We start from the raw sequence: 12,800 nt of genomic DNA, 5'->3' as shown, positions 1-12,800 counted from the left end.
TGTTTTCTTTTTCTTATTTTAAAGCAAATCTCAGCTATCATGTCCTTTCACCCCTACATATATCAGCATTGTGCCTCATGAAAATATGGACACCTTCCAACATCATTGCCATGCTATTAACATACCTGATTAAGTTATGGGTAATGCCTCGGTGCTATCTAATACCCAATCTATAATCACATGTCCTCATTTGTCCCCAAAAGACATTTTAAAACACACTGAAGTATTGGGGCACCTGGGTGGCTCAGTCAGTTGAGCATCCGACTCTTGATCACAGCCCAGGTCTTGATCTCAGGATCGTGAGTTTAAACCCTGCATTGGCGCCTACTTAACAACAACAACAACAACAACAACAGGTGCCTGTGTGGCTCAGTTCAGCGCCCGACTTGATTTCAGCTAAGGTCATGATCCCAGGGTTGTGAGTTTGAGCCCCACATCGGACTCCACACTGAGTGTGGCACCTGCTTGGGATTTTCTCCCCCACCCAACCCCTTTCTCTCCCTCCCCTACTCATGGGCTCTCTCTCTAAAATAAAATAAAATAAAATAAAAATTTAAAAACAAACCAACAGGGATGCCTGGGTGGCTCAGCTGTTTAAGCGTTGAACTCTTGATTTCAGCTCAGGTCATGATCTCACAGTTTGTGAGATCGAGCCCCACATCGGGCTCTGTGCTGACGGTGCGGAGCCTGCTTGGGATTCTCTCTCTCCCCTCTCTCTCTGCCCCTACCTTGCTTTCTCTCTCAAAATAAACTTAAAAAAAAAAAAAATAAATAAATAAGGAAAGCAAACCACAATAATAAAAACCACTGTAGTATTTACAGGTGGAATGGGATAGTGTCTACGATTAACTTTAAAATACACTAGCAAAATGAAAGAAAATGGGAAACCTCCAGTCTCAGCTGGCTTGGGGGTGCTGGGGAGATGGGGGAGGGTGCTGTGTCACTGTGCCGCCCAGCATGGGCCAATGAGGGGGTGCAGGAAAGGCAATGCCCTGACATCCTCTTCATTAAAATAGCAGCATCGTGGCTTCCTCGCCTCCTGCACAGACTTGTGCACCTGCTATCCTCCCCCTGCTTGCGTCTTGGTAACTTCCACCTTTCCCGTCAAAAATTTGCAAAGGGTACTGAGGGAAACTCCTCCTGTGACTGTCTCTCAGGATGTTTTTGCAGTGCACCTGGGTGGGGGGGGGGGATGGTATGACTTATCCTCCCTTTTCCTGTTCACATAGAAAAAGGAAGTAGGGCACAGGAGCCAGAAACCGCAGTCCCTTGGGGGGCTAAGCACCTGCATTTGCAGGACACTTAATGCATATATGTCATGTGTCATTGGGGATAGCCTGAGCAGTCTGCCTGCCCTGAGGACCCCTGTGGATCTGAGTTTATCCCTCAGGAGCCTATCGGTAAAGGGCTCTGCCAGGGAGTTTGCTGGAGGAAGCAACTGCTTGGAGGGAGAGCGCCGTCATTCGCCTATGCAGAGCTCCCCCTCCCTGGCAAACCCAGCTCTCATGTGATTTCCTCCCAACTCCAGGTGATAGAGACCAGGAAGAAAGAGGCTCCTTACATGCTCCCTGAGGACGTGTTTGTGGAGAGGCCTAGGTGAGGAGCATACTTGGGACATGATCAAGGACACCCAAGGTAGCTGAGTAGAGGGTAAGGGGTCTGAAGCCAGGAGCTGAGGCCTCTATGGGCTCAAGGGCTGAAAGTGGACCCTGCCTGTGGCCCAGAAGTCCTGGGTCAAGTGTGGCCTTCCTCACGTGGCCGTAATCCACGCCTCGAGCCATGTCGGTGCGTTGTGCGATAGAGTATGTGACATGCCCTCTGGGAGCCTCGCCCAAGCCCATAGGACGTGCATCTTGGAGGAGTCGTTCCTACAAGACACTGGATCGATCCAGGTGGCATTCTGGGACTGAAGTCTGTGGGCCAGTGTCACTTGAGCCTCAGAGGAACTCAAGGAAAATACTGTGAAAAAACAAAATGTCCAACAATAGGGGTTTATGATATTATTAATATAGCTTTATGGACCGTGGCCTTTCCACCGCAATGTTTTGGAAGAAAAGTTAATGGGAAACAGGTGCTGTGGAAACAGGTGGATAAAATCGATCACAGAACAGGAACTTAGGGGGTGGGGTGGTGTCTGTGTGTGTGTGTGTGTGTGTGTGTGTGTGTGTGTGCATACAAGTACGTGGCTGAGGGATTCTGCACAACATGTAATGATGTTGTCTCTGAAGGGTGGGACTATGGGTGGTTTTCTTTTCCTTCTGCTTCCCTGTCAATTTTGTATGATGGATGTTCCTTGTGTAACAAGGAGAGTCATTAGGAAATCACTCTGGTTGCCTCTTTCCTTCTTTGGCTCCCAGGTTGTCTCAAAATCTTGATGGAGTAGTGATTGAGCTCCTCTTCCGCCAGAGCAAGATCAGTGAAGTCCTGGGGGGCAGCGGCTACAATTCAGACAGGCTTTGCCTGCCCTACATCCCTCAGCTGACAGGTAGGAGCCCCGTGCGAGGACTTCCAAGCCTGCCTCTGCCTCTTCCCCACCAGGAAGGGTCCTGAGAGTGAGGGACTTGTGTGCCCGTAGGTCGCCTCCCCGGCACCTTGCGTGTCACCCAAGAGCTGAAAGACACAGTGAGATCCTCTGGATTCCCCAGCCTCTTCTCCTCAGGGCAGGATCCCTGGGGAACGTGGCCCACGAGATAGGCTGGCCTGTGGCTGGGAGAGGCCCCATTGAGCCGGAAAGTGCCCACATGGGCTGTGGTGTAGAATCAGAGACCCAGATCTCTGCAGCTCACTTCCTGAAAAATCTTAGACAAGTCTCCTGGCATCTCTGGGTTTCGGGTTCCTTGACTATAAAATTGGGATTAACCACACCTGCCTTAGAGGGTTGGTGTGAGACGTGCGTGAAACAATAAAGGCAAATGCACTTTAGCAAGTGCTTCACCAGTGACAGCTAGCTACTTGCGCTGTGAGTGGATGACACTCACTCCAGGTGACATGTGCTCTCTGGTCATGAGCAGCTTCTTTGTGCTCATTGATGATTTCAAAATCTTAGCCACGAAGAGCTAAACCCACCACCCTAAGATGAGCAGAGGAGGCCGGCAGCCTTCGATAAACCAGCTGTCGCCTTGGTGTATAGTGAGCCCTCAGAGGACTGTGGGCCAGGCAAAGGTGGGGACGGGGGAGATGGTGCTAGAGGTGTGATCCTGGCTCACTGTGAGCCCTGGGAACTCTAGCGTCTGGGCTTCCCTTTCCCAGATGAGGATCGCTTATCCAAGAGGAAGAGCATTGGAGAAACCATTTCCCTGCAGGTGGAGGTGGAATCTAGGAACAGCCCAGAGAAGGAGGAGGTGAGTGTCCTCTTCTTGATATATTGTCCTGCATCCCAAGGCGAGGGGACCTGCTCTTGCTTCCTATGCAATCAGATGCTCCATGTTCCAGGCTTCCTTAACTGCATAACCCATTTAAAGTTGCAGGGAAAGCAAATTTCTCAAATATCCCATTTTCTTACTGACTCATCATATATGTCATAGACCTTTCCATCTGGAAAAATTACATGTGCGCCCCCCACCCCCGGTCGCACACTCCCATGACAATGTCACACAGATCACTCTTGAAAGGCTTTCTGGTAGTTATTCCCCATTTCCAATGGAGGCAGACATGCGCCATGTTGGATATTGGAAGGCCTAATAGGAGAGATGGGGGTGAGAATAGTTTTCATGGTGTTTCTTCCATATCGATCAATAGAGGTGCTTTTTTAAAGACCAAGTTGCAGCTTCAAGATGTCTCCTCCACCATCTCTTGGGGGCTGTGAATATCTAACTTCTGTTCGAAATAACTTGTGGCATCTCCCCTGCCCTTACTTCCTCTACCTGAGAAAATAAAGCAGATGTGCCCATGAGTCAGCGAGAGGAAGGAATCACAATGAAAATACCCAACTTCTGCAGAAGAGATGAAAATAGGAGAGGGGCAGAGGGGGAGAGAAAGGGGTCATGAGGGAGGTGAAGCTGTAAGACAAAATGCACTTGTGTTTAATGGTGTCTCCTGCCGTTAAGGGAATTGACGGAGACACGGGGAAGCTTCAGTGAGAAGTGAGGAGGATGTTCATTGGGGGTGGGGTAGGCCAGGACAGTTTGGGTTGGGGAGTGGTATGCCTTCTGCCCCTTGGGGCTGGTGTAACCATGGAGGACAATGTCAACCCTGAGCCTTTCCTCAGATGCACTGGAACAAGGAGAAGTCACTGGGGCCCGGACCGAGCCTCCCTCTATGCCCTCAGCTGCTTTCTCAACTCTTCTCTCATTGGGGCACTTGTCTGGAACTTTCCTATGGAAGGAAGGAGGCTCTGACTCACACTAATTGGAAGAGGGGAATGAGGCTGAACCAAGTGTCCTCCAAGGCCTTCTGGCTCTGCAGGACAGGGAGCCTCAAATGTGTCAGGACCACAGCATGAGCTGGCTGCTGTTTCCTCCAGAGTTGTGGTTCTCCCTTCCCGGAAGTTAAGAGAGCCTCAGGAATCGAGGAGTAAAGCGAGGTGGAAGGAGAAATGCTGGCATGTGTACAGAGCTTCCTACTCTCTAATGTCGTCTGGGCCACCAGAATGGGTCCCTTTCCCTCCTGGAGAGTCCACCTAGCTCGGGGGTGACTTGGTAGCTGAAGCAGGGGTGTGGGGGCCTCCACCCCGTGACCTTCTGCCAGGCTACCCTCCTTTCCACCTTCAGCGCACCATGCCCCACCTGAATCCTGTGCTGGCTCCCTGTAGCCTTCTATGCCAAGTTCATAGCAGTTGATCAATAAATGCAGGTTTCGTCAAGCCCCAAACCCAGTACCTGGCATTCAGAGCCATTTATAGTCTGGACTGGTCCTACTGGATCATGTTACTTCCCTCTCCTCTCTGGCAGAAGCCACTGTGCCCCTGGGGCTGGTCTGCTTGGTCTCCCCCACGTGGTCCCCTTCAGCTGCCGGTCTTTGCTGTAATCCCCTGTGTGAATCCCTTCCTCCGAACCTTTGTTCTCATGAGCCACCCACTCCTCCGTGCCCAGCTTGTGTCCTGTTTTCTCCATAAGCCTCCCTCTACCTGCCCTTAACCAGTGACCTTCCTTTTCTCTGTTGCCACCACCCAGTTCCCTAGCACCTCACACGTTGGTCAGTGCTGAGTGGCTGCGTGGATGGATGTGCAGGGAGGATGACTCCTGAGAGTGACCGATGGCACAGCTGTCTCAGGCTCATAATTCCCGAGCTAACAGATTGTGCCATTTCTACTGAGGGACCAGCCAAGAGTCCTGCACAGACTCAGTGTTCACTGAATATTTCCTAAATGACTGTATCCCAATACCTACATCTCTGGCTTTTCCAGCCTCCATTGAACACTAAACAAATCAGAAAAATACAGTAGCTCAGTGAATTTTCACACAAGGAATGTATCCGTGCAATCACACCCAGATCAGAGAATAGAACATTGTCATTGCCCAAGAGACCCCCTTCCCAAAGGGAGCCACTAGCCTGTCTCAGGTCACTTCCTGACCTCTGTGTCAGTGAAGTCATTCTCTTCTGTGTCTCTTTCTTCCACTTAATGTTATGTTTAAGTGATGGGAGATGAGTGAATCGTGGGTCCCGCCTCGAGCAGCTCAGAGTCTACCGGGGACTACCTGGGACTTGGTACAAACGTCTCATGACTTTCAGCCTCTGGCCTGAGGCAACGATCCATGGGGTAATCCTTCTTTGGGTTCATTATTTGCCACCTCCTTTAACAGGCTCTTTGAGGACCGAGATCCTGGGACCCAGGTCCTTGGACCAGCCCCAGCATGTCTTACCTTTAGTAAATACTCAAATCACCTCGGAAGATAATTTTATATCCTAAGCCTTCAAAAGTGTTATCCAGTTCTTGAAATTTACATTTGAGATATTTGCCAACTGCTTCCTCTCGCTGCCAATATTTTCTGTTACGTTCTCAGATTTTTTTGAGTGTGGCAGTGTTTTCTTCCCGCGGGGCTTAATGCGACCAGCTAGGGGTGAGGGCGGCAAGTTCTTTTAGGTGATTCTCAGCACTCTGAGGAGGAAGGGACCTTCCCCCTCCACCTCACTGCAGTTCTGTCCTTCAGTGGGGAGCTCTGCGCCTGCCTGCGTGGGGAGCTTCGGGGACCCTGGTGAGAAGGTGGTGTCCTGGGGGCGTTTCCCCCCATCGGGACGGTCTTTTGAGAAGCAAAGGGGCTGCCAGATAACTGAGGAAGCCAAGGCTGCCTCCCATACCTCCAACCCCCTTTTCTGAACACTTCTGTTGCTTCTCCCTCAGCGAGTGCCTGCCGAGGAGATCACCTATGAGACGCTAAAGAAGGCCATCGGTAAGTTGGAGGGGATGCTGGGGCTGGGTCCTGGGGGGAGGCGTGGGTGTGGGCAGCCTGATGCAGGATTCAGCCCAGAGGTACAGGGAGGCCGGCGGCTTCCCCTAAACTCCCAACAACTACAAAGCTGCAATTATCAATTCTGCTTTCCGGATGGGGATCGGTAGTGCTGCCCAGCATATCCACATCAAGCCACCCTTTCTCTACTGACAGCTCGCTGCCTGCAAAAGTAATCAGTGGCGGGGCATCTGGGTGGCCCAGTGAGTTAAGCGTCCCACTCTTGGTTTCGGCTCAGGCCACGATCTTGTGGTTTGTAAGACTGAGTCCTGCCACAGGGCTTTGCGCTAACAGCTCAGAGCCCGCTTGGGATTCTCTCTCTCCCTCTCTCTCTGCCCCTCCCTTGCTTGCTCGCTCACTCTCTCTCAAAATAAATAAACTTAAAAAAAAAAAAAAGTAATCAATTGAGGGTTGCAGCCAGTTAGGGAAAAAACAATTTTGTATAAACACTTTGACTATTTTTTGGTGGGTTGTGTTACAGAAGAACGAGCGGACCAATGAAAGATATTAAAAGCAAATCAATTGATATTTATTGGCAATAGATCTTAAAATGTAGTACCTCATTTATCTGGATTATTGGGCAATGCAGTATTCCAAATAAGAGAATTTTTCCCAGAACTGATAACAAATTACTCTCAAATGCCAAACGGTTTTAATTTTTGTTGTCTTTGAGGGTATTCTTTCTGAATGTGCATAGAGTGTGAACGTACTTGACCATCTTCATTTTTGCCAACTCATTTTGGATACTAAAAGGAATATGTCGAAGCCTCGAACTAGACAGCCTCAGACTGCTGGGCCATAGGGACCTAACTTTGTATTGCCTCCTGTGACCTGTCTGGCTTTTCCATTGTTGATGTCCCTTTCAAATTAGCACCAGAGTACTTCTTGTTCCAGGAACTTCCTTTGAGAGTCCAAGTGGTAATGCCACTCAGGGCTTTAAAAGCCCAGCTTAAGGGTCCACTTACCTAGTTCTCAAACTCTTTCGTGAGGAAAGTGGCTGAGCTCTCAGGCTGAATCAGGAAAAGATCCAGACCTCGTGGGCCAAATAATGGCACCCACCCTCCATGCCCCGCTATCACCCTGCCCACCAGCAGAAGGCAGAGCCTGAACCACAATCACAGACAGTGCTCCCCTGGAGGGGTCCTCCCATCTTCCCATCTCCAGCCCTTGCCCCCACATCAGCGGAGCAGGACCTAGGGCCTGACTCGGCTCTCTGTACCACAGTGGACAGTGTGGCGGTCGAGGAGCAGGAACGTGAACGGCGGCGACAAGTGGTGGAGAAGTTCCAGAAGGCACCCTTTGAGGAGATTGCAGCACACTGCGGGGCCCGGGTGAGTGAGGCACAACAGGGGTAAGTCTTTGGGGAAAGAACAGATACTGGCTTTAGGTCCAGGATGGAACTGAGTTTCTAGGAGACCTTGACACTTTTGTTACCCAGAAATTAGAGATTCGGTCCCCCCAATAATGCCCTGGCACTACATTGTTTCCCCCCAAACCAAAAGGCTTGGCTATTAGCCATACACTCCTTTAAACCTCACAATCTCCATGTAGGGAAGAAGTCCTGACGTCAGGAGCTCCTGTGTCAAGCAGACTGTAAAACTTATAATAGCAAGTAGGCAACTAGCACTTAGGCACACACCCGAGCATCTTCCATTTATTAGCTTATGTCAATCTCATGACAACTCTGTGAGGTTGGTGCCTTTATGCTCACCTCGTCATGGAGTGGTGGGGAAAGGAGCCATGGCTTAAGAGAGATGGCCAACATTTGCAACACAGGGTTCCGCTTCCAACCAGGGGACCCCACCAGGGGAAGTGGAACAGCCTGGCCCTGGAAAAGAGATTGGAAAGAGAAGATGCCAGATAAGTAAAAAGAAGGACTCATGTCTACGTCTGTACTTAAGGGAAGAGCACAGACTTTTCTTGTAATTGACTATAGGCCAGGATTTGTTACTCACAGTGGCCATCTTAGTGCCAGTGAAACATAATTGTAAGCATCCAGAATCCACAAATAACTTCTATTTTATTGTAATTTTTCCTCTCAGTAAAAATACATGTTATTTTCTTTTCCGTTACATATAATGTGTCATATATTTCTAGTATATCATAATACATAATAATAACATAATCATTTATGTAGATACATATAGATTTTTCTGGGCCTATGTTATTCTAACCTCATGGCCCATCTCCAGAGGCAGGTGCTGCTGGTTTCATGAGCTCAGAGTTGAGGTTCTCTGAGACAGCTCATTGTCTGTGCACGTGGGCTTAGTTGGAGCCAGAAGGGACCGGAGGCAGCATCCTCCCTAATCCAACTGTGCACAGCTGCTCCTTGGAGTTAAGGGAAAGTCTGAAACCAGCTCTGAGCCTCCTGACAATATGCCCACCAAGCCTTACTGCCCGGCTCGGAGGAACTCGGCCCCTTAAGGGACTGCCTGCTGAGGTCCTTCTGGTGGTCCTGGCGTCTGTGCTTTTGTTGGGTGGCCCTCCCTGATATGAACCCGCAGCCAGGATCCGCAGATAAGTGCTGTCGATGAGCTCACACCAGTTCCCTTCCTAAGACGGGACTCTGGACGGGTGGGCTCCCAAGAGCCAGCACGGGTGCGAGGGAGCCCCCAGCTCACTTCCTTCTGTTTGTGTCTAGGCATCACTGCTGCAGAGCAAACTCAATCAGATCTTTGAAATCACCATCCGGTAAGTGGCAGCCCTGGGCAGGGCCCCCTGCTCCCAAGTCCTCCCTCTCACCCCTGTCTCCAGGCCTCCCTGTCTGCAGCCTCTGTCTCCAGGGCTGCAGTCAGCTGCCAGCTCTCCCGGACAAGGAAATCGAGACAGCTCAGGGAACCCCACAAAGAGCCAGGGGCCCCAGGGTCCAGGGCTGGTACTTCCTAAAACAATGATGTCGCTGTAAAAAAGCCTTCAGTAAAACTAGACTTCAAGCTAGATCCTAGAACTTGAAACCTAGGAACCCATGGAGTGACAGTCTCTGGTCCCTGTGTGAAGAAAAACCCAAATCAGCTACTCTTTTTGACTGCATGGGTTGGGACCCAGAACCCGCTTCTCATGCCTTTGTCCTCCGTGTGTCCCTGCCTCAGCCCCCCGCCGAGCCCGTCAGGCACCATCACCGCAGCCTATGGCCAGCCTCAGAACCACTCCATCCCTGTCTACGAGATGAAGTTTCCGGATCTGTGCGTATACTGAATGCCAAAAGACAGAGCTCCTCGTAGGGGTGGGGTCTGAGGGAGGGGCTTGCCCTCACAACCCACCCCTGGGACATGGGAATTGAACTGGGATCTCAGAGAAAATGCACCTTGGTTGGCAAGCACCTCCCCAGCTAAGCAAAATGGAGTGGCGGAGGGGGGTGGGGGGCCCTCTCGGCCCTCCCCGGCCCTCCCACTTCCTCCTTGTCTTCCCTGAGGGAGATCAGCCTCCTGCCCCTCTGAGGCCAATAAGCATCCCACCTGCCCTTTGTTTCCTCCTTTGTGTCAGCCTGGAGCCGGGCGCCATGGGGGTCTTTTCAGAGGGAGGCTGGAGTCTCCAGAAGCTCCTCCTTGGTGTAGCATGGCAAGGGCTCTCATGGGGACGGGTCCGGGGAGCAGAGCCGCCAGTCCCCCGGGAGGGAACTAGACAGAGCCAGGGTCAGGCAGAGGAAGGCACAGACTGCAGTCCAGAGGAAGCGGGGGCAAGGCTCCCAGCTCCTCCTGGAAAGTGGTGGCATACGAGGCTGGAAGATGGCTGCGCTCTTCCAGAGTATTCCCTCCCCTCAGCCCAGAGGCCTCTGGCCTCTGGGTGTCCCTTCCACTCTCCTGCTCACGCCGCCAGTTGTGTCCTTGTGAATCTTTCTAGTATTAGTTCATATCGAGCCCTTCCAACAGGAGTCCTTCCAACAGGAGCCCTTCCACACGGGGCAGGAAAGGATGAAAAAGAAGGGCGGCAGGCTGGCCACAGAGAGGGCTGCCCCTCCCCAGGCTCGGCCTGCCTCCTGTAGAGGAGCGGGCGGGCAGAAGTGGGCACAGTCACGCCCTCTGTGGCATCTTCTCACTTCCTTCGTTCAGAGGGAGCTTGTTGGGTCCACCTGTGGCCCTCTCCCTTCCAGATGTTTCTCTGAGTGGAGCTTTCTCTCTCTGATGCCTTTCTTCCTGAGGATCCTAGCATGTTTCTATAGCCTCTGGGTTGCGGGAGGGCAGAACGAGAGAATCTGGTTCAAGAAGATCTGGTTCTGCATGGCATGAGAGGAGCCGCAAGGGCCCGCAGGCCTGCCCACATCACTTTCTTTGGGAGAAGCTCCCAGCCTGGTCTGGGGAAGGGGCGGGGGAGGGGGTTATGGGGAGTAGCACTTTGCATCTCAAGGATGTCAGGAGTCAACCTAGTGGATATTTCGTTCAAGGAAAGAAGGATCCAGCATCTAATACTGGAATGATCTCTTCACTCTATGGATGAAGTCAGGACATCATCACAGCCAGCTGGCAAAGCTTGAGGCTTGGGGAGAGGCAGTAGAGACGCCTTTGGGTTCTGGGTTTCCATTTTCCCTGAGTGCCATCCGTGTGCAGAGGAGGGGCTGCTGCAGAGCTGGTAGGCCGCTGTGCTCCCCCCCCCCACCTCCCCCACCCATCCTCCCTCCAGGGACCTTTGTGCCTCCAGAGTCTCCTGGGCCCCCTCCAGTGGCAGAACCCCATGGTCCAAAATAGCCCTTTTCTTCTCTTCCAGGCAAACGTCCCCTAACTTTTCTGAGCCGATGTAACTCACAGTAAGGTGTGAATGGTCAGATGATCCCTCCCTGGAGAATTTGTTTTTTAAAAAGAGGGAGGGTGAGTAGATTTCTTGACCCAAAGGAAACCCTTTTGAGGGTACAATTTTAGGCAGTGTGGGGAAGGGTCAGAAGCAGGATGTTTCTACTAAGGGGAGGGCAAGCTTCTCAGGCCACTCTCTGGTCACACCCGTGCACACAGCCCTGTGCAGACACACGATGAAAGCCTGATTAGTAGGACAAATCTGTATTTTCCCAAACTGGGAAAACCTTAACATACGCACTTTCCCATTACATGTGCAATAAACGGTTTGGGTGGAGGGGGCTATCTGACTCTCGTTCCCGTAGTTTCTACCCTTGGTTGGTGCCCCTGTGCTGTGGGCCTGTGGCTTCCAGAGAGCCTGCATGATTACAAGGCCCACGGAGCCTGGCTCCTGCGCCCCACCCGCACCCCACCCCCACAGCTTTCGGCTGGGTTCTATGACTCTTGGCTAATGCTCAACCCAAATTTATAAGCATGAACTTAGATTTCTCTTTACCTTACTATCTCTTTATTAGGAAACAAAGTTTAAAATAAAATGTGAAGGCAAATAACCTTTGGAAAAAACTTGAGAGAAAAATCTCAATCTTGAGCCACAAACATGTCTTCCCTTACTGGATCTTTCCATCTTTATCCCCTACTTGACTTTGATGAGAAACCTGGTTTCTTTCTCGTGTCTACTTGACTTTAGGGTCTACCCCATGACAGCTGCACCCTGAGCACTGCCCTTTGGGGTCCTGGTCCTGGGGCTTGGGCGTCGCGACCCCAGAGCCTCTTTCTAGAGCCAGCCCCAGAACCAGAGATCGGTAGTCCCACTCAGATGCCTCCCCCTCTCCCCCACCCTGGGAATAGAGTGAAGAAAAAGGTACAGGGCTCTCATTCTTCCTACACTCAACCCTGTATCTGTCTGAAGCAGGCCTGTCTTTACATCACGGCTGCTTAGCAGAGGTGTGCTTCTTTTGGAGAACTAGCCATTTCTCGAGTGCTCTCTTCTCAGTTTCAGTTTAAAAACTTACACTCACTGGAATATTGGATTGCCTGCTGACATGAAGCAGAACCTAGATTCTAGCCAAATATGCCTCAGAGTCAGAAAGTGTAAGGTGACTGTTAACTCAGACAATTACTTGGTCAACACAGCAGCGTCCTACACACACACACACACCCTTCCCGCAGGCTCAAGGAGAGAGGCAAAGCAGAGTGTGGGGGGCGCTCGGACCCTTGGCTTAGAACCACTGCTTACTGCCTTCCAAGCCCTCTGGCGTCTGGCAGTCCTTTGTCACATGACCGACCCTTTTGGCCACCTGCCTCTGTTCTGATTGTAAGCCAGCAAGCCCATCCAAACCAGCTGCTCCCCAGAGCCGCTGAGGACTCACCGAAGAAAGAGCCCAAACAGGTGAGAAGAATTAGAATAGCCCTCACTCAGAGCCTGTCTTCTGTCCAGCCTCCTATACAAGTATAAACGGATGAGCAGTGAAAAGGTGGGACTGGGACCATCTACAGTACTTGAGAAGTATGAGGGACATATACATGCTGCCCTTTGCCCTGGGTGTTCTGGGTCCCATAGGACGTGTTTCAGTCTGCCTAAGAGTCACAGCAGTCTTGGGGTACCATTAAACAGTTCAAAGACCAGACT

General features: G+C 51.3%; 1 protein-coding gene across 3 annotated transcripts in view; it reads left to right on the top strand.

Moving 5' to 3' along the window:
• Positions 1-11,730, top strand: part of EFR3B (EFR3 homolog B) — an 80,504-nt gene extending 68,774 nt beyond the window's left edge. For all 3 annotated transcript variants that reach the window (XM_045447534.1, XM_045447533.1, XM_045447532.1), the window contains exons 17-23: positions 1,529-1,596; positions 2,358-2,485; positions 3,250-3,341; positions 6,281-6,329; positions 7,611-7,717; positions 9,028-9,077; positions 9,476-11,730. In XM_045447534.1, coding sequence (XP_045303490.1) covers positions 1,529-1,596; positions 2,358-2,485; positions 3,250-3,341; positions 6,281-6,329; positions 7,611-7,717; positions 9,028-9,077; positions 9,476-9,581 — 600 coding nt within the window. In that variant the 3' untranslated portion in view covers positions 9,582-11,730. The remainder of the gene's footprint in view (positions 1-1,528; positions 1,597-2,357; positions 2,486-3,249; positions 3,342-6,280; positions 6,330-7,610; positions 7,718-9,027; positions 9,078-9,475) is intronic.
• The last annotated feature ends 1,070 nt before the right edge of the window (positions 11,731-12,800 follow it).

Source organism: Leopardus geoffroyi, chromosome A3, assembly GCF_018350155.1.
Source record: "Leopardus geoffroyi isolate Oge1 chromosome A3, O.geoffroyi_Oge1_pat1.0, whole genome shotgun sequence".
Taxonomy (NCBI): domain Eukaryota; kingdom Metazoa; phylum Chordata; class Mammalia; order Carnivora; family Felidae; genus Leopardus; species Leopardus geoffroyi.
Note: the sequence above shows the minus strand (reverse complement) of the source record. Positions and strands in the feature narration are given on the sequence as shown.